The 21,066-nt window shown below is 46.9% G+C and overlaps 1 protein-coding gene across 3 annotated transcripts in view; it reads left to right on the top strand.

Moving 5' to 3' along the window:
* The window catches only part of TTYH2 (tweety family member 2), a 77,366-nt gene that overhangs the window by 32,949 nt on the left and 23,351 nt on the right, over positions 1 to 21,066 (top strand). For all 3 annotated transcript variants that reach the window (XR_006413631.1, XM_044418983.1, XM_044418984.1), the window contains exons 3-4: positions 8,848 to 8,959; positions 18,409 to 18,629. Coding sequence is in view for 2 of the 3 variants with exons in the window: in XM_044418983.1 (XP_044274918.1) it covers positions 8,848 to 8,959; positions 18,409 to 18,629 (333 nt within the window). In the remaining variant the exon portion in view is untranslated. The remainder of the gene's footprint in view (positions 1 to 8,847; positions 8,960 to 18,408; positions 18,630 to 21,066) is intronic.

Genomic DNA, 21,066 nt, shown 5'->3' with positions numbered 1-21,066 from the left:
ACTTTTTACTTGACTAGCAATATGCAAGTACAAAACAGACATCATATTGTGTTGGATAAGAAGAGCACACATATGCGCCACGTGCCTGGATTGGCCACGTGTCCTACTTTAGAGGAAAGTCCTCTGTTTGAATGCACCCCTTATTTGAAGGCTGCCCTTCAACTCCAGTTGAAAATAAACTATACGAAGGAAGATCATAGGTCCTGAAGTGCCCATCAATAGCTCTTACCTGAACTGAGCAGGTACACAGTCCCTGGGTCACAGTCTTCCTGCTTCATTTTGGTGAATTATATAAACTAGTCCATGCAAATGTTATGCTGATTGGAGTCTTCCTTTGCCCTCTTATTATTGATGATGCATCTCAAGAGGGAAGTGACAATTTTAGTACATTAATGTTTGTTTGTTTGTTTGTGCTATTATAATAAAACAAACTGGCAGGGGTAGAAACCTGCAAATGGTAACACCAATAACAAGAATATAAGAAAAACAAGAATAGAAGATATCTAGTTGCAGTGAACTGTTCACAACACATATGATTGTTTTAAAGTTTTGATACTTTTGTTACAAATATAGGTAATATTGGCATGCCATGTGCCTAAATCAACATCCAGGCAAAATTAGAAACTGTAAGATGTGTGTTATACTGCACCAAGTGTGGTAAGATCATCAGTCCCCTTAGTGAAAGGTGGTGAGTATTTATCCTCCCAGGTTTGGAGGATGTTTCTTTGCAAGTGTTAAGAGTCTTGGGATCCATTTTTTCTATCCTTTTTCAGTTAATCCCCCCCCATCACAGGAATAATTCAAAAACATGAGCCTCCACCTTTATCACAGAGGTTTGAAGAGGACAATTTATGCAGCAGGAACTCCCAGCCAAAACAAAGCTGCCACACACATGCCAACTCCATACGGCCGAGGGATGGTGTTCGCTCATCCACATTACCCCACCAGCATCTAGCAATGCTAGACAGCTTTTTCTTAACCAGCCACCATGGCGCCCATGTGCACAAAACATATACCATTTTTGTAGAATCAGCTGAGTTCTAAATCTGCAGAAATAGTATATATGAAGCTAAGGCAACCTTCTGTTGATTAGGCTATACAGAGTATTCTAGTTCCCTGTTCCATTCTGCTAATGTATGACTGTTACAAAAGACATGGACAAACAATTGTTGTAGGCTGAGCTTTCTGTACAGAGCCAGTTAATTTCTCCAACAGTGTAAGAAGTGCTGCATGAGGCATTCCGGTAGCCAATATACGGATACCAAATGCTGCAATAGTTGCCAACCCAGCATGAGGTGATCAGTGGTATCTACTCCACAGCACCCAAAATGGCGAAAGTTCATCAGCAGATTCTGTTAGCTGATCCAAAGTATAAATTCCACCACCAACCCAATTCCTCCACAAAAATGCACTTCTCTATTTTCAAATTAGATTTCCCTAGAAAGCTAATTTAGCATGAACATGAGGGTCAGACTGCTGAGCTGGGTTGCTTCACGTACTCCGGCAAACCACTGTGGCTTGAATAAGCCATGATGGCTTGTTTAAAGTGGCCATGTGTCCATGTCAGCACATGCTGGGCATGACCCAGGCAGGGCTTGTAATGTCATCTGAACCAAGATGGTATGTGGTTCCATAAACAATTTATGAGTACATGCACCATACTTACTACAATTTATGAATATATACACCTTTCGTATCTGATGGAAATGTAAAAGGATCTTTTTTACTTGGGTATTGGCCTAAAAGTACCAGCTGCCATGTAGAAAGTAGCCTTTAGATGCAGAAAAGACAAAGGAAAAGTGAATGAAAAAGCAAGCCATATAATGAGGACATTTTGCAAAATCTGGTGAAAGAACGAAATGTCAGAACCCCTGAGGGTTTCTGCTGAGCATTTGCAAATGCAGTTCTAAAAATGACAAAGAGAAGGCTGCATTGTCCAATAATTTGAATATTCAGACCTGTCATAAGTACTCTCTGTAATGCATCATTTAAAAAAACAAACAAACAGCAAGTGCAAATGTATACAGACTGGCTTTTGGTATACAAACTCCACTTCTGTCAGTTATTTATGCCCACTGTCCTGTGTTTAACCCATATCTCAAATTTTATACCATTTGAGCAAATTGTACAATTGTAAACAGTCATGTGACATGTAAAGTTAGCGCAAATTTGAAATGAGAAGTGTTAATGCTTTAAAACTGGGACAGGCTGATTGTATTTTTCAAAGTGGTTGAGAGAACCAAGCTTTTACCCTGTAAACAGCCATGGGAAAATGGCTGTGCCAGCCTTGATCACCCCTGCCCCCACGAAGTTTCTGCCGGTTGGCAGTTCAAAGGCAGTAACCTGTGAGGAATGTCAAAATATACAAATAAGCCTTGCTGTATTGAGACAAGCATTTTTGCATGCCCTTGGCAGCATTTGTACTCTTTTGGAAGTGTCCCACACTATTACTAGCACACATAAGTATCCTCCTGCTTTCAGCTCTATATTGAAACATTATCAACAAGATCCACATGGGAAATGTAATATTGGAGTTGACTTTCAGTGTTTAATGAAGATAATGATTACCAAAGCTGAGCATTGTTTCGTAGGTCTCCAGAATTGGAGAAATACACACCAGTATCTGAAACAGAAAATTCTTTAAAAGGCAATGGAAGAAAATGGGCCAGTGTGAGTTATTTGTATGGGCCAGTGCAGCAGGGATGTGTGAGTAGGAATCCCATTCTCCACAACTCATCTTCCAGCTCTCTTTTCCTAAGTGCTTATTAATGGATGCCACTCAGAATCTTCCACTTTCAGTGCCTGTCATGGGCTTACCTTTCTAGAAGCCTTGGGCTTGCTTGATTTTTCACATACAGCATATGCCATAGTACATGCATATACATGCTTCATAGACCACCGTGGGGGGAGTGGCATACCTTAAAATAGAAAAACAGTACTTCTTCAAATCCAATACTTTATCCCACACATATCTCAAAGAAAAATCAATATAAATGATAGTTTAGTCAATATCCACTGGGGAAACTATAATAAATAGTCTATGTTGTCCTGCTTGTACCTTATTGTTCTAATAATCTACAAACAGGTTCAGTCATACACAACCGCATTGCAGTAACATTGCAATCTTCACTTTACAGAAGTAGTCAGCTTCACTGAACTCAGTGGGCATACATAATATTGCTGACACAGGTTGGTGGTGGCTTGGATTCCAGGCAGGATTCCTTCCTAGACTACCTGGAGTTACTGAGCATTCAACCCAGGGCCTACTGAGTGCCACGTCAGTGCCCCGTCACCGAGATAACATACTAGAGTTTGTCAAAGGAAACTTTCTTGTCCTGGTCCACATTGTTTAGGAGGGATTCCCCAGCCTGGCCTCCAGAGGAGCTTCTTTGGGTTTGCTGAGGTAGGGGACAGGATAGTGGAATCCTTCCATGAACATCTGCAGGTTTATTTATCTTAGGATTCAACGTGATAAATGCTCTGTAATTTTAATCTGTAATACAGGTGCTAGGGAACCTGTTGCCCTCCAGAGGTTGGATCACAACTCCCATTTATCCTGATCCTTGACCTTGTTCAGTGGAGAATTTAAGTCCATTGATGTATTGAAGGGTACAGGCTCCCCACCCGGTGCAACAAATACACACCAGGGCATGTTTTTATTGTGACTCAATTAGTATGAACTACTGCAGAGTGTTTCTCCACCTTCCCTTCCCCAAAGAACATGTCTTTGCTTTGGTCTCCATGGCCCCTGTTGACCCTCACCCAAAATCCTGGACTTCTTTCATCTCTGTGCATGCCTTCTGAGGCTTACCCAAGGAGCAGTTTTAATCCAGAACAGTATTTCTTTCGACAGATTCACATAATCTGCTTAGTCCATATTTTTCCCCCCTTTTGGCCTAAATCCCTCTGCATTTCAGAGAGAACAGGCTTACAACTCAGAGTGTTGCTGGCTTGCAGCATCCCTTTAAGCCCTAGAATTGGAGGGGAATGAAACCAAGTGGGTGATGCTTGTGTCAATTCATTGTGAAGTGGGAGGGGCGCCTGTTGTCCTGAAGACCTGGAGATGACAGACTTTCAGCAACGTCATGAGAGTCGTTCTGTTCAGCTCTGCACTAGCTAGAACTGGAGCTTTGATTTCTCTCCATCCTACCATATAATGGTCAGTCTGAGCCCTCACTGGCTCCAGTCCTCATCTAATCTCAATGGTAAGCCTCCTGAGAAAGGGCTGCTTTAGTTGTTAAGTGGCAAAAAAACCAAACCCCAAACCAAATATTAAATGATTGATTCCTTGTCATCTATGCCTGGTGGTTTAAGCATCCTGAGAATGAAGTTGCATCTCTTCCCTGGTTTGGTTTCAAAGCTGTTGGTAGATCAGTGTAACAAGACACCAGTAATGTGCAAGCAGATTTTCCCTGGCCTTCTTCCTTCCTCAGTACTGACAGTCTTGCAGAGTTCTTCATATTGGCATACACAGTTCTGATTCTTCCGATTCTCATAAGAAACCTCCATGAAAAGGGAGTGGAGAAAACCCTGAAGCCTCCAAGTACATTGCTTCACATATTGTTTTCATAAATGGGTTTCAGCAGTTAGAAATGCATACAATCCCAATGCTGATCTATAGTCAAATTACAGGGTATTTTTCTACCCAGATGTATTTTCTGTGTGAAGTGACTTGCATTCTCAAATCTATCTAATAAGTACAGTGCCCAGTATGTCTCTACTTCTCTTTTCCTTTCCTCTGTGAGTTCCACTGTATCCAGTTTAAGATTGTGAGGTTCTTAGTCCAGTTCTGTTGTACTCTGAAAGTCCATGTGTACTAGTGCTACATCAAGGGTGAGGAACATGTGACTGTCCAGGTTTTAGTGGATTCCAAAGCCCATCAGCTTTAGCCACCAATGGGCAGGGCTTATGGGTCTTGCAGTCCAGGACCAGATATTCCCCACCCCTGCATTATCTAAATATTATTAATTCCTCTAAAAAGATCTTAGTACACATGAAAAGTTGAATCATAGCCTCTAAGGCTACAGTCCTAAAGGATATTACAAAGGGAGAAAGCTGCCTGGAATGCAGACATCTGTGTTAATTTGCATAGATCATACTGCAAAAGTGTCTGTGATTGCTTCACCACTAACTCTTTTGCTTGGGCATTGCATGAGTTTGCCAGTAATCGCCCAGTGTGTTTGGATATGTTCCTGTTTAAAAGCAAAAAATAACATAATAACATAGTTAGGTAAGGACTTGTTATCAGAAATTTAAGTTTAAGGTTACTAGGATTACCTAGTGAGGTGCACTGACCCCATGGAAGGAGCTTTTTCACTGCATAGCAGAGGCAGAAGCCTAGAGCCACAGAATAGTAGGGCTGAAAGGGGCCAAGAAGGATGTTGGGTCCATCTCCCTGCTGTTGCAGGACACCAGTTCACACCATCCCACTCAGATGATTGTCCAGTTTCTTTTTGAATGTTTCTGGTGTGGGAGAGCCCACCGCCTCTCCAGGCAGCTGGTTCCACTGTTGCATTGCTCTGACAGTGAGCATGTCTCTGAGTTGTCACAGCTTGAGCTGATTATTCCATGTCCTACACTCTGATAATAAGTGAGAAAGAGATCTTGACCTTCCTCTTTGTGACAGCCTTTGAGGTACTTATAGAGTGACACCACGTTCCCCCACATCAGTCTTCTCTTCTGAAGGCTGAATATGCTCAGTTCTCTCAGTCTTTCCTCATAGGGCAGTATTTTGAAACCCAGGATCATTTTTGTTGCCCTCCTCTGAACCATTTCTAGTTTTTCTGCATCTTTCTTAAATCTCAGTGCCCAAAACTGGACATAGTATGCCGGGTGAGGTATGACTTGTGAGGAGTATAGGGGAAATATTACTTGTCATGATTTGGAAGTAATACTTGACTTAATGCATCCCAAAATAACATTTGCCCTTTTTGCAACTGCATTGCATTTTGGCTCATATTTAGCCTGTTGTCTTTTTCACTTCTGCTGAGCCACTTATTCCCCATCTTGTAGCGCTGCATTTGGTTTATTTTTCCTAGGTGGAGGACTTGACACTCGTCCTTATTGAATCTCATTCTGTTGCTTTCAGCCCAGTGTCCCAAGTTTATCAAGATCGCCCTGGATCTTATTTCGGTTTTCTAGAGTGTTCACCATTCCACCCAATTTTGTATTGGTTGCAAATTTGATTATCGTTCCTTGTATTTTCTCATCTAATTCATGACTAAAGATGTTGAAGAACACTGGGCCTAGGACTGAACCTTGCAGCACCCTGCTAGTTACCTTCCTCCGGTTAGAGAAGGTGCCATTGATGTCTTTGTGTCCAGTTTAGCAGCCAATTTTGAATCCATCTAATAGTTTTTCTTTCTAGCCTACTTTTTGTTAATTTGCTTATCAGAATGTCATGGGGCACTATGTTGAAACTTTGCTAAAGTCTAGGTTGATTATGTCCACAATGTTCTCTCTGTCCATTTGGGAAGTTACTCAGTCAAAAAAGGAAATTAAATTAGTGTGACAGGATTTAATTTTAATAAATCCATGTTGGCTTTTTTGTAATCATTCCATTTTCTTTGAGGTGCTTGCAGACTGATTTTTTTAAATCATTAGCTCCAGAATTTTTCCAGGGATAGACGTCAGACTAACTGGTCTGTAGTTCCCAGGTGTGACTTTTTCCACCTTTTTGAAGATGGGGACAAGGTTAGCCCTTCTCCAGTAGTCTGGCACTTTTCCTGTTTCCCAAGATTTATTGAAGATAATAGCCAGTGGTTCTGAGAGTTCCCCCACTAACTCTTTTACGACCCTTGGATAGAGTTCTAATGTTTCTATTTCCTGTATTTAGCCATCAGATGCACACTTAAAGACTGCCATTTAAAAGGAATATTATTCTACCCAATAGCACAGTTTGAGTTTTTTTTAGTAAAATGGGTCTCCACCATTTTTACCATGCAATTGATTCACTTTGCTTGGATTTTCTTCCCTCTCTCATGCCATATTGTGTGAATATTGTGTGCATCACCACACAGATATAATCTTTTATTGATAAATGTCTTCTCTCTAGCCCTAAACCTACAACTCCCCCCCCCAAAAAAAAGAGGAATTCATGTAAGCATATTTTTAGATGTGAAATGGCCTTTAACGTAAAGGAAAATACATGCACCTGTTTTAATCTGTTGTAATGCAGAGCAATTTGACCTGGCTTGGTCTTGACTGTGATAATCAAGAGCCATTAATTTTACAAAAGCCTGCAGCAGAAGAAATGAAAAGTAGTTAGTTTAATATAGATCAACACCATTGCCTGAATGTTTGGCCGTGGGGCTATCATGTTGTGTGGTTGGACTTCAGAATGTATTTTCACACCACTAGTGGGAAGGGGACATGGATGCAGGCCATTGGATTTGTGTCCCTGGACACCACACCCCTCCACCCTTTAGGCCCTGAGCCAAAAGGAACAGAGCTGTACCTAAAGATGGGCTAGTTCTTTCCTGCTTACCTCAGTTAATTCAGATGTGATCCAACTTCTCCCCACCTCACCCAAAATGATGCATCAGGTTCCCCAAACCAAGCTCAATTTCCCCTGGATCACACTTCAAAGCAAGCAGTTCTTAGGCAAAGCAACAAAGAAGGATCATCCTTGGTTCCTTTGGGGGCTGCTATGAAGTTCTGACCCTGCAATAACCCAGACTAGTGGATGAAGCCTAAGCCCTGCTCTCTCGATGAAAGCGTTTGCTGGGATCAGGAGGAGAAAGGGTGTATACAACCTTTATCCTTGACATTTCACTAGGATTGGGGGTGGCAAGTGTTATGTAACAATTTCAAGATGTTCTACAGTTGTTTTAGGAGAATTGAGTTTTCACAGAAAAGATTAAAAATTCACATCCAATCACATTTCTGACCTGGAGCAAGAAGAAGCAGAGAAGTCAATAAGAAGGCCAATATGTTTTGGTCTTCCTGAATCCAGATGTTGCTTCCTGTGAGGACAGATGCTTGGGTTCTGGAGTTCCTATGCTCTGACTCTTGTGTTGATATGATCCCTTTTTTCTCCAAATGGAGCTTCGGAGCAGATCTTCTTAACCAATAGAGACTATTTTTCCAACATTCATAGTAATGATTTGGAATAATAAAATTACATCATCCCTTGTTAGCTTTTCTGAGCACTTACCCTCAGATTAGGTTAGTAATCAAATAGATTATTACCTGCTTCTCTTTCTCATAATTTATTTGCATGTGGACAGTATTCCAGTAAGCTGTTATCCTTTCCCCAGTTTTCTTATCTAATGCACATTTTGCGTTTCTGGTATTCCTTTAATAATCAAAGGTTCCTAAGTCACTGTCAGTGAAAAGTCACAGCATGTCAGCTCAAATGCTTCTGTTAGACTCTAACTGATTCAGTGTAGGAGAATGTCTTTGTCTTAATTTGCTTTTCTATGAAAACAGTAGCTCAGGAAAGTGTAGGAATATATAAATGAGTTAGAAGAGTATTAACTGTTTATTTTGGACACATATTTGCAACAAAGCCTTTAATGCAAGTTGGTGCAGGAGCCTTGCGAGATATAAAGGCATCTGGGGCAAATGTTATCGGGGGTGAGCATGTGAGTCCCAGTACTTTTCCATGCCTATCTAGGAGATCTTCTTGCATCCAGGACCCTCCTCCCTGCTCCAAGATACTGTTTGGACATCCTTTTTCAAAGGATCCATGGTCCTCATACCTACTTACAGGGAGGGAATTATGTGAATTTGCCATCATCTTGCAACAGATTGAATGTTTTGATGAGTATCAGTGTCCCTCACTGTAAGTAACTCTGATACTGTTCTTCTAAACAACTTTTCCGCTTTCTGTTTTTTCTCTCTTAGTGCTGCTGTTGGTATTGGCTTCTATGGCAACAGTGAAACCAACGATGGGGTTTATCAGCTGATCTATGCCCTGGATAATGCTAATCACACCCTTGCTGGGATTGATTCACTGGTAAGACATGGGCTAAATTGATGCCATCTTGTTTGTCTGTCTGTTTTGCCTTCGTCTAATCCAGGCACTTTGGTTGGGGTAGCACTTCTGGAGCTGAAGTTGGGAGCAGCTGTCAGAGGACAAAAAGCATGTGCTGGGTTGTCTCTTCCTGGACCTGACCTGCCCCTGTGGCCAGGTTTCCCCCCACAAGATTCCTGAGAGCACTGATATGTGTGCGCACATGTGTATGTGGGGAGGGTTAAATTTTTAGAGCTGCTGCAGTTGTTGTCCTGTGGTCATTGTCCTGTTGTATTGTGTTATTGTCTTACTGTTTATTTAATATGAGTATTTTATGAATTGTACATGTGACCTTTACATTTATAAACTGCCCAGAGAACCTGCATGCTATGGAGTGGTATAGAAATTAATTAAATAAATGTGTCTCTCCATGCACGTCTGAGTGCGTATGTATGTGTGTGCGTGCAATCCCAGGAACGTGTGTGCATGGCCCCTGAAACAACCACATGTGCTGTCCTGTTGGCCAAAAGTTGTGCACCGCTTCCCTAGAGACATTGCTGCCTGGCTCTTGATGTATATAAGAGCAAAGAACTGGATTCACGTATATGCATCAACAGTGCATACTTCCTTAAGCTGCCATTGTCTGCCTCTTAGACTGTCCTGGGCTTGCAGAGGCAGCTGCGTTGCCTTACAGACTGGGCATAAGCCATGCTGTCAACTTTTCCCTTCCTTTATATGGAGCACGTTGGCTGCCAAAACCTCTAAAGCTATGATGGGAAGCTATTGCTGTGGCTGTGGAAATGCTTTTTTGTAGCGCTGGAAAATGCCTTGGTTCTGGTTATTGCCACTGCTCAACAACTGTTGGGTTTGAAAAGACTGGCTGGCATACCCAGCGGGGTCCCGGTGTCTGGGGAGCGCATGCTTGAGATGGCTCATGGAAGATGGCTGGGCAAGTCGGGAGCCCAGTGCTGAAAGCATCAGCTCGTGAGTGGGGATTCTGGGGATTCTGAAGCTGAGATAGGTAGCATAAGAGCACTTCAACTTCTCATCAGCACTGACAGGCACCTTGCTCCAGCTGATTTCAGCACCCTCTCAGAGGGATCACGAGAGCCCAGGCAGCTTGCCAGCCCCCTTGACCTCTTTCTTCCCCTGCTTTGCTGAGAGCGCAACTGTACGACTATTCAGATGGCACCATGCCCAGCAAGAGCCAATAATACCTCACCAGCAGGAGCTGTTTGGTCCATGCTTGCTGTGACTTCCTCAGGAGTACTTAATATCAGAATCAAAAGTGTTCAGCAGTAAAAACACCAAAAGGTGACCTGGTTGAAAAGTGGAATTTCTCTCCTACTCCCTCTGCTCCTCTAGGGAAATTGTACTGCCAGTCCCTTTTTTAATATTATTTGATTTTCCCGCATTACTTGGCATATACGTGCCCTGTCTTACTTTTGGCTTGTTTGGCTTGGTTTTGGTGTTTTTGCATGTGTGTGGTTGGACTGGGTCCAGCACCTCTTCACATTGCCCCACTTGGATGGGATCGGATTCAGAATCAAGATGGGGAGCCAGAAGGTGTTCGCAAAGCACCAAGGGTGGTGGAAGCAGGAAATGGGTACGAATAGCAGGGACAGAGAGGAAGAAACCCAGGCACCATCTGACCCCATGTGTTTTTTGAGGCACATGTCTTTCCTGGTGCTTTAATCTAAACTAAACTATCCGAAGTTTCTGAGCAAAGCTTGTCTGGAACTTTTATTTCTTTTGGTTGCATGAAAAATACTGTCTATAACCTGAGGCAATGCTTGCTTGTTTGTAGCTCACGTAATGAAGGTAATTGATTAAATTACAGCCTGAGAGCTTGAATACAAAGAGAGCCAGGGGAAAGGATGCCAGTGTGCCAGCAATTCAAGTAGCATTTAAGCATTTTGGGGACAGAGTCTGTTCAGGTGACATCCGCCTTTGCCATGCAATATGGTGCCCCGTGTTTGAGTTGGTGACACCAGCCTCTGGAACCTCTGAGAGCACGTGCATGTCAGGCTCCTGGGGAAAATATAGGACATCTTGGAGGTGCCTATCTTCTACGTACTTTGAAGGGATGAGGATTGCTAGGCAGAGCTCTGCCTGGACCCTTTCTGCTTTCCCATGGAAAAGTGGATAGATTTAGCCAGCAGAAGGCACAGAGAAAGACATTGAGGACTGGGTTAAATTGCACTAAGACAAAGAAAGACAACATTGTCATAGCCTTGGCAATGCAGGTGTCTTTTTCTGCTTTTCTGCGTCGCTAGCCAAAGTGAAGCAACCAAAGAGCCACAAAAGGTATTCAGTTGTATTGCATGTGACTGCGTAATGCTGTAGGCAAAGAGCCTGTGGGAGGCCTTCCTGCAAGGACTGTTTTCCCCAGTTGAGGGATGGACCCAACCAGTCTTCCCTGACCTGGTATCCTCCAGAAGCTTTGGACTACAAGCCCAGCATTTCTCACCATTGGCCGTACTGGCCAGCGCTGATGAGAGTTGAAGTTCAAAATAAATGAAGAACACCTGGTTCTTCGTCGTGGCCTCTGTGCATCACACATATGGGTGCTGCGCCTGCGCAGTGCCTTTGGCCGGAAGATTGAAAGCTAACGGTTTTTGGCGGGAAGCTCCGCTCCCCTCCCCCACAGGCTATAAAGAGCGGAGCGTCCGCCATTTGTTCAGTCTTTGCGACCGCCGTTCGCTGTGCCTCGCGCCGCTTTCGTCCTTCGCTTTGGCCATTCTGGTTCTCTCTCTCTATATATTGCCCTTAAACTACTTTCCCGTTACTTCGTTTTTCCCGTTGTGTAGTTCTCTCTCACTTCTTCGATTTAAAAAAAAAAAAAATCAAAAAATATATACTTACCCTCTGCACTATCTCTCTTTTCTTCCTCTTTCTGCGATGGCGCAGCGGGCGGCTTTCCGCAAATGTGCTGATTGCGGGTCAAAGATGGCACCGACCGATCCGCACGACCTATGCCTCCTCTGCCTTGGGGAAGGGCATAGGACGGATAAGTGTGTTCACTGCCTAGCCTTCTCTAAACAGGCTAGGAAGAACCGCGAAAACCGGCTTCGGAGGCTCCTTTGGGATAGGGCTCTGATGCAATCAGACCCGCTCATCCCTACCCCAAAACCGGGCTCCGCTTCTGTGCCTCCTTCACGCCCTTCGGACGAAGGCACGTCCGCTTCGCTGGCCCCCTCTGCCTCACCAAAAAAGAGGCATGAGAAGCGCAAACATGCTGAGGACAAGCCGGCAGGCCATAAGAAGGCCAGAAAGGAAAAGGCCTCTAAGCCTCCAAAGAAGGCTAAGCCTACGGATCGTCCCCAAGATCGGGACTCGGGACCGACAGGCCCTTCGGTACCGGTGGCGGTTACGATACCGACCCCGCCCGAACTGATCCTCCAAGAGGCTATGCGGGTCACCCCTCAGGGGTCTCCCCGACGTGTGGTTGACCTCCCGCCAGCACCCCTTCCAATTCTACGGGGGTCTATCTCGGACGGGGAAATTCAGGACTCCCCTCCCAGAGCGAGGTCACCGACACCGATGCCCGCGGTGACATTGGAGACAGAAGCTGGCCTGTCCCCACCAGGGAATCGGAGGAGCCGCTCGGTAGAACAACGCCCGGAGAGTTGGCGTTGTCCCTACTACCAACCTTGGGGAGACCCGCTCTCTGTGGGATACTACCCTGCTCCCAGAGCGCGATCCTCACCTCCGCCCCGGTCTGTGGATTCGAGGAGGGTGCCGCCTCGATCCCCGCGAAGCGGAAGCAGCCGCTCCTTATCACCGGCGGAGTCGTCATCTTCTGCCCCGCCATATTATGGTGCTGATTCGGATGACTCTGACGTAGATTCAACTTCTCCGGACGTCGTGGTGACATCCCAGGATCCTGCGTCACCTGATGAGTCACACGTCTCCTTCGCGGAGCTGATGTCGAGGCTTGTCCAGTCCCTGGACATTGACGCTGCCCAGCGCCCGGGACCGTCGACGGATAAGTTCTACGACGTCGTCCGCGGGGAGCAATCGACTTCTATCGTCCTGCCACTTATAACTACTCTGCGGCAGGCGATGACGCAGCCCTGGGACCTGCCTTCACATCCCCAGCCGACGTCTAGGAGATATGAATCTATGTACAGGGTCAGGGAAGAAGACATTCCCTTCCTATTAAAGCACCCAAAACCAAACTCGGCGGTCGTCGAATCCTCGCAAGGCAGGCAGGCGAGCGGACATACGGCGCCGAGGGATAAGGAGGGCCGGAAAATAGATTCCCTGGCCAGACGGGTCTATGCTGCCTCGGGCTTAGGACTTCGCATTTCTAACTATGAGGCGACGTTGGCGCGCTATCAATATTTTATTATGCAACGCCTCCACAACGTCGCCTCCACCCTCCCGAACCACCAGGGTGACCTTGCGAAGGTCCTGATTAAGGAAGCCATGCAGGTCGCGGTGCAGCAGTTGTCTACGGCACGTCATCACGTGGACACTGACTCCCGGGCCTTGGTCGGTGCCGTTTCCCTTCGGAGACACACATGGCTTCGGAGTTGTAATTTCCCGGAGGAAACGAAGCGGCGAATAGAAGAGATGCCCTTTGACGGCTCGGGACTCTTCCATTCGCGCACCGACCATAAACTCAAGAAGCTACATGAGTCAAGAGTGACAGCGCGCAGGATGGAGATCCAGTCACATACCAGACGTAAGTGGTCCTGGAATCGGCCATCCTACAGGCAGCCATACCAACAGAGACAGCTTCCACAACCTCGCCAGCAGCAACAACAGCAGCGTCGCCGTCCTCCGCCCCAGCAGCGCTTCCAACAGGGCCGCCGTCGTTTCGACGACCGGAGACAGCGCTGACGGGACTGGCGAACCACTCCTCACGCTCCTTTAATACCCACCCCCCTCTCATCTGGGGACCGGCTCCAAAGCCGACTCCCCATTTGGGAGTCCATCACATCTGACCGGTGGGTATTGTCCATCGTTCAATACGGCTATCGAATAGAATTCGACATCATCCCTCCATCAAGTCCAATCCGGTCCACTTCATGTTCGCCGGTACTTCTCGACGAAATACATCAACTTCTCCTTAAAGGAGCGATTCGTCAAGTATTCCCATCTGATGGACTCCACGGATTCTATTCCAGGTACTTTACAGTCCCCAAGCGGGACGGCGGTCTACGTCCGATTTTGGATTTACGGGACTTGAATAAGTTTATTATACCGAGGAAGTTCCGTATGACCACCCTTCAGAACATCTTGCCGTTGTTAAGGAGAGGGGATTGGTTCGCCTCACTGGACCTGAAGGACGCCTACTTTCATATTTCAATTCATCCAAATTACCGGCGTTTCCTTCGTTTTGCTGTTGCAAACCAACTTTATGAGTTTAAAGTTTTACCCTTCGGACTGGCTTCAGCTCCGAGAATTTTTACCAAATGTGTGGCTCCTGTCTGTGCCTTCCTACGCCTTCAGGGCATACAAGTTTACCCGTACCTTGATGACTGGCTGCTAGTCTCGCAATCCAGAGAAGGACTACTAGACACCATCCATACAACCCATGCCTTACTAGATAGTCTGGGTCTACGTATTAATACAGAAAAATCTTCTCTTCTTCCGACACAGACGATCACCTTCATTGGAGCTCGCCTAGATTCGACGTTGGAAAAAGCCTTCCTTCCTCAGGACAGGCAACAGACTCTCGCTCGCCATATCCATCGAATTCGACGAGAGGGAACGGTTACGGCGAGATCCATCCAGAGGGTCCTGGGGCATATGGCCTCCACAGTTGCCGTAGTTCCATATGCCAGACTTCGGCTTCGCCCACTGCAATTACTTTTCAACAAAGTGTATCATCCGCAAAGAGACTCACAGTCGAAACGAATTCGGATCCCGTCTTCCGTGCTCCACTCCCTGTGCTGGTGGCTAAAGCCGACCAATCTCGTGGTGGGAGTTCCCTTCAGGCCGCAACCCCCTTCGGTAACTCTCGGTACCGATGCATCTCTCCTAGGATGGGGGGCGATCTGCTCTGGCCTGTCTACCCAGGGAACGTGGACTCGCCTAGAATCCACGAATCATATCAACTTCCTAGAGCTGCTGGCAGTCTTCAAAGCCCTTCGTTCTTTCGAAGACCTCATTCGTCATCGGATCGTTCAGATAACTTCGGACAATATAGCGACCGTTTTTTATCTGAACAAACAAGGAGGGACGAAGTCACCGACCTTAGCCAGGCTTTCTATGACGATTTGGGACTGGTGCATTCAGAGACACATCACTCTGATAGCCGTTCATCTGGCAGGCACAGACAACGTACATGCGGATCTCCTCAGCAGGCACATCCTCACTTCACACGAGTGGGAACTGGACCCTCGCATGCGCAACCACCTGTTCAGGCGCTGGGGGTTTCCCGATGTGGACCTATTCGCTACCCAACAGAACAGGGTGTGCGAGACTTACTGCTCAAGAGCGGGAATCGGACAAGCATCCCTAGGGGACGCATTCATGATCCCTTGGGACAACATCAACTTTTATGCTTTCCCTCCGATCCCTCTTCTGATGAGGGTCATAGCGAAGATAGTGAGCGACCGTGCATCGGGGATACTAGTTGCCCCCTGGTGGCCACGCCAACCGTGGTTTGCGAAACTGCTCGACATCTCCCGCGGAGAGTTCCTTCATCTTCCGTCACTTCCGTATCTTATAACGCAAATGGACGGCACACTTCGTCATCCGGATTTGCTCTCATTGAATCTGACAGCGTGGCGAATTCGATGATTAACCTTCCATTGGGGCCGGCGACGGATTCGAGACCCTCAAATCCTACAGCTTCTATTAATTCATCGGTTTCAACGATCACTTCGACTGCTTCGGCCCCGATTCTCGAGTCCAACTATGTGGGTGCTTCTCACTGCCACAATCTCTCTATACCATCGGGTTCGGCTCAAACCCCGTCGGATTCGAACCCAATGCTCTTGCACCCTGAGATTCAGCATATTATCGACGCTGCTCTAAAGCCGTCCACAAGAAAGTCATATACAGCTAAATGGAAGCATTTTTCCGCCTTCGCCGAGTCTCATTCGTTCTCCCCGCTTGTCTCATCAATTGATCAAATTCTTCAGTTCCTTCTGGAGTTGCATCACTCCGGACTGAAGCCGTCTTCTATTAAAGTGTATACGGCCGCAATAGCTTACTACCGTGGCTTAGTCGATGGATCATCCCTGTTTTCTCATCCTATTCTAAAGAGATTTTTGAAAGGACTGTATAACCTCAATCCATTGATTAGACCGGTTATGCCCACGTGGAGCCTTTCTGTAGTTCTACAGGCCCTTATGAGGGCCCCCTTTGAACCTTTGGCGACTGTGGATCTCCGATTAGTTTCGTGGAAGACGGCGTTCCTTGTAGCTATCACGTCAGCCCGGAGAGCTAGTGAGCTTTGTGCCCTCCGCATCGACCCCCCTTATCTGAACTTCCACAGAGAAAAGGTCGTTCTACGTCTCGACCCATCTTTCTTGCCCAAAGTCTCTACACCTTTCCATATAGGACAAGACATTGTACTGCCTGCCTTTTTTCCATCGCCATCGAATCCCTTGGAAAGATCCTTGCATTCCCTCGACGTTCGGCGTTGTTTAGCCTTTTATCGATCGCGAACAGAGTCTATTCGGCGATCCAATAAACTGTTCATTAAATATTCGACTAGAGATCAGGGCGACCCAGTCACTCCTCAAAGGCTCTCTAAGTGGATAGTCCACACTATTACTTTGTGCTACCAGTTAGCTAAGCTCGAACTGCCTACAGTTCCCCGAGGCCATTCTACTAGAGCTGTCGCTACGTCTTCTGCGTTCGCATCCGGAGTCCCGATCGATGACGTCTGCCGAGCCGCTACTTGGGCGAACCCTTGCACCTTCGCCAGGCACTACCGTCTCGATGTTCGGGCTCGACGGGACTGCTCTTTCGGTAGAGCTGTACTCTCCTCCGTCCTACAATAAGGACACCTTCCCTCCTCCTTTGATGGTAAGCTTGTTAATCTACCCATATGTGTGATGCACAGAGGCCACGACGAAGAAAAGCAGGTTGCTTACCTGTAACTGATGTTCTTCGAGTGGCCATCTGTGCAGTCACACAACCCACCCGCCGGCCCCGCTCGGTGTCGGTGAGTGGACTCATTCATCGGTACTGAAAGTTTCCCATTTTTTTCTTGGTACCGATCATACCGAGAATTTTTCCACAAGGGGGCGCACGTTCGGTCGTCAAAGACTGAACAAATGGCGGACGCTCCGCTCTTTATAGCCTGTGGGGGAGGGGAGCGGAGCTTCCCGCCAAAAACCGTTAGCTTTCAATCTTCCGGCCAAAGGCACTGCGCAGGCGCAGCACCCATATGTGTGACTGCACAGATGGCCACTCGAAGAACATCAGTTACAGGTAAGCAACCTGCTTTTATGGAAGCCTGTCTTTAACCTTTGCTTGGAAGGTAAAGGAGATCTGGCCCACAGTGGTGCCTTCTCTTTTAATCTAGTGGATCCACAGGGGAGAAACATTCTCACTTCGGAAAAGTAGGATTCTCAAGCGCACTGGGAAGAAGGCAGGGCCGCTGTACTCCGCTTCAGAGAACATAAGAGCCCTGCTGGATCAGGTGTAGGGGGCATCTAGTCCAGCATCCTTTTCACACAGCAGCCAAACAGCTGCTTGGGGAAGCCCACGAGTGGGGCCTGAGTGCCGCAGTGCCCTCCTGTCCATGTTTCCCAGCAGCGGTTACAAAGAGGCACAGTGCCTTTGGCCTTGGCATAGGAGCCATTCATAGCCTCATCTTCCCTGGTCCAATGTTGCCGAGTAACAGCGGTCAACCAGGTAAACAGCGGAGCAAGCCTGCCCAGAATTATAGCATGGCACTCATACTGGGCATCAGAGTGCCCAGGACCTGTGCATGGGCAAGCGTAAATTCCGATTCTGTCCATGGAAAGGGGAGTTGTAGCATGCGGGCTGCACGTGGGCAGCATCACAGCTGTTACACCGGAAAAGGGTGCTTTGTCGTGGGAATCAGGCCACTTGCAGCACACTGTGGCCACCCTCTTTGTTCACATAGTGGAGACCACTCAAGTGGTACAAGAGAAGATTTTTGGCTTTTCATCCACTGCATGTGGATGCGGAGTGAAAATCCCAACCTGTTTTAGAGATGGTGACTAGGGAACCGAGGTGGTGGGGGCTATTCCAGTTTAAACGTCTGATGTGCGTTACTGAATGTACTATGACTTGGATTGTAAAGGATAGTAATAAAAAATACTAACAACAGATGTGACTAGGACGAAATCCACTGTTTGAAGCAGAGGACATGGGAAGAGTATAATTGGCAAAAACTCTTGGCCTGTCAAGACCAAAGAGTAAATCAAGCTGATAGTGGCCGTCTCTTCCAGCCACTGAGCAATTCAGAATTACCACCCTGTCAACTCCTCTCACAGAGCCTGTTTTCTTGCCAGGTCTTCAGTACCACTACGCAGATGAAAGTAGCTTTGGAGCAGCACCTGGCCCGGCTGAATGAGATCTTTGCCACCCAAGGCGACTATGTGCAGACACTGAAGTTCATGCAACAGATGGCAAACAATATTGTGCTGCAGCTGTCGGGGCTCCCTGTCTGGGGGGATGTCGCCATAGACCTGTCCCAAGTCACCAGTGAAGTCAGCTATGTGGAATATTACAGGTAAGTGAAAGTGGATGCCACACAGGGAGACACAGCCAGTCAGGAGTTGTCAGAGTTGCTCAAGGCAGCATGCGCCATTCAGGAGTATCTCAGAGGCATAAAGGGGAATTCCTTTTAGGCTCATGAAACTATTGGGAGTAGTCATAGCTGAACAGCAGAGCAGTTGCTTTACCTACAGAGTTTAATCCGCAGCATCTTCAGGGTACAGTTAGGATCAATTCTTGCCTGAATCCCCAGAGAGCTTCTGCCAGTCAGTGGCTTGGTTCACATAAGACAACAACCTGCACTCAAGGTTCTGTGTGGGTTGTCACTGAACCATGAGTTGTTGTGTTGTGTGAACCAGCCATGCTAACTAACAATTTTTTAAAAAGTCATAACCCATGAAAACAACCTATAGACTAAGCTTGGGTATAACCATGTGAGTATCAGGTGCTTGGGGATTCTTGCATTGTGCAAACCCTGTAAGCAGGAGTCATTGAACCTAAAGCAAATCATGGGATATATGGGGGTTGTGGTCTGACTCAATACAGAGCGGCTTCCTGCATTTCATGGTGTTCTCACAGAAAAGGTTGGGATGCCCCCATTCCTCTCTCTCCTTTGCACCCCACTCATCATGCAGCTGGCCTTGTTCTGGTGAGGAGGAGGCCTGGCAGGGGAGTGGTTGCTGAGAACGGGGGCCAGAGGAAATGCCAGTGCCCTGCTTCCACCCTGCTACTCCATGGAGACATGCAGTAAAGGTGGCCACTTTCTTGAGGCCACAGGTGAGAAGGTGGCTGACAGTTTCACCATGTTGGTACACCAGAAGATTTCCATCTGCATTGAGACTGGTGAGGGCAGAATCAGGACACAGGGATTGCTCATCAGTGAAAGGTTGTGGAGGGGAGAGTCCCCGTTCTCTCTACTTCTCCTGCCCAGATATTGATTATGGACAGAGCAGGATTGCACCTGAATGGTGCCCAGGCCTTAGTGGGGGAGATGGGGAGGCAAGTGCAGCTCTGCTGCCTGTCCTTGACCCTGGGCCCTCAGGGCTTTTATCGGGCAGCAATGGCACAGGGAGGATGTCTACGGCAGTGGCAAAGCTTGGCTGTCTAAGGTACCATCTTGCCCTGTTCTCAGTCCAGCTCTAGCAGCTTCTCCCCCTTCCCCGCCATTTTCTGCCATGCCTCTGTGGTTGTATCAAAGCTCAACGAAGTAAGATGCATACCTTTTCGTGAACAACTGAGCCCTTTAAATGGAAGATGTGTCTTTTGATCAGGCTTGCCTTTCAGTGGCATTTCTGCTCATGAAGACAAGCTAGCATTTTGCAGAAGCAGATGGCACCTTCCATCTGTGCCGTGCAATCGTGCCAGCAACAGCTCTGACTAGAGGAGCTCTGCATAACTTAACACACACCCTTCACTCAGATGGCAGGGCAGGCCACCCAAGTCGATATAATTTCAAGGTAGATACTTACCTTGCCTGTAAGTCCTGTATTTCCTGGAAATGGGGACACTTCTGCACTTGGACTTGTTCTCACAGTTGTTGCACAAGGTTGCATCTCCCTATGCTTTGACAGAGCTCAGTAGCCAACTGTGCGAGTGTGCCATTCAGTGAATGGTCTTCCAAGTCCAATAATGTGGTTTAGCAGAAGCGGGTGAGGAGAGTTCGGGCCATGAAATCTACAGCCATTGAGTGAGGCTTGAATGATTGGGAATTGGCATTGAATGGAATGTGGCTGCTGCTCCGAGTAATCTGGCACAGCCTCACTTGTATGAAAAGCCCACAGGCTGTACAGAATAACTCGGCTACTAATCTGACTTACTGTAGCTTTCTATAAAGGTGCTTACTATAAAGCCCGTGTAGCATAGCGATGAGAGTGCTGGACTGGGGTTTGGGAGACTCGGTTCTAGTCCTCACTTTGCCATGAGGCTACTGGGTGACTTTGGGCCAGCCTAGCCCAGCCCACCTCCTAAGGTTGTTGTGAGGGTAAAATGGAGAGGAGGAGAATTATGTAAGCTGCCTGGGGTTCCTTGCAAGGTGGGATATAAATGTACAATGATGATGATGCAGGAAATATCAGTTGGACAGAAGTTTCTTTTGAACTAGGTTTGTATAAAAGATTGACTTAAATGGCTGGTGAGCGTTGCCCTTGGTGCTGCCAGAAGCATTGTCTAGACAGCCTCTGTGCCCAAGACTGATTTGGCACATTTGGCGGTAGCCCAGAGACGAGCCGCCTTGTCCTGAAGCCTAGCCCTCTGCAGGGATCAGCTCGGCAGTGGGATGGTTTGTGTAATCCACATAACTGGCCTCCTCTCTTCCCTGGGCAGCTCTCCATACGCCTTTAATCTAAGAATTTTGTAAGCCTTGGATGCTGGAACGATTCAAAGGGCGAATGTTACTGCTGAAATTGCATTGCCATTTGGGTGGTTTTGAAACTCAGGAATCGCCAGTTGTCGTA

This window comes from Varanus komodoensis, unplaced genomic scaffold (genome assembly GCF_004798865.1).
Source record: "Varanus komodoensis strain SLA01 unplaced genomic scaffold, ASM479886v1 scaffold96, whole genome shotgun sequence".
NCBI classification, from domain to species: Eukaryota; Metazoa; Chordata; class Lepidosauria; order Squamata; family Varanidae; genus Varanus; species Varanus komodoensis.
Note: the sequence above shows the minus strand (reverse complement) of the source record. Positions and strands in the feature narration are given on the sequence as shown.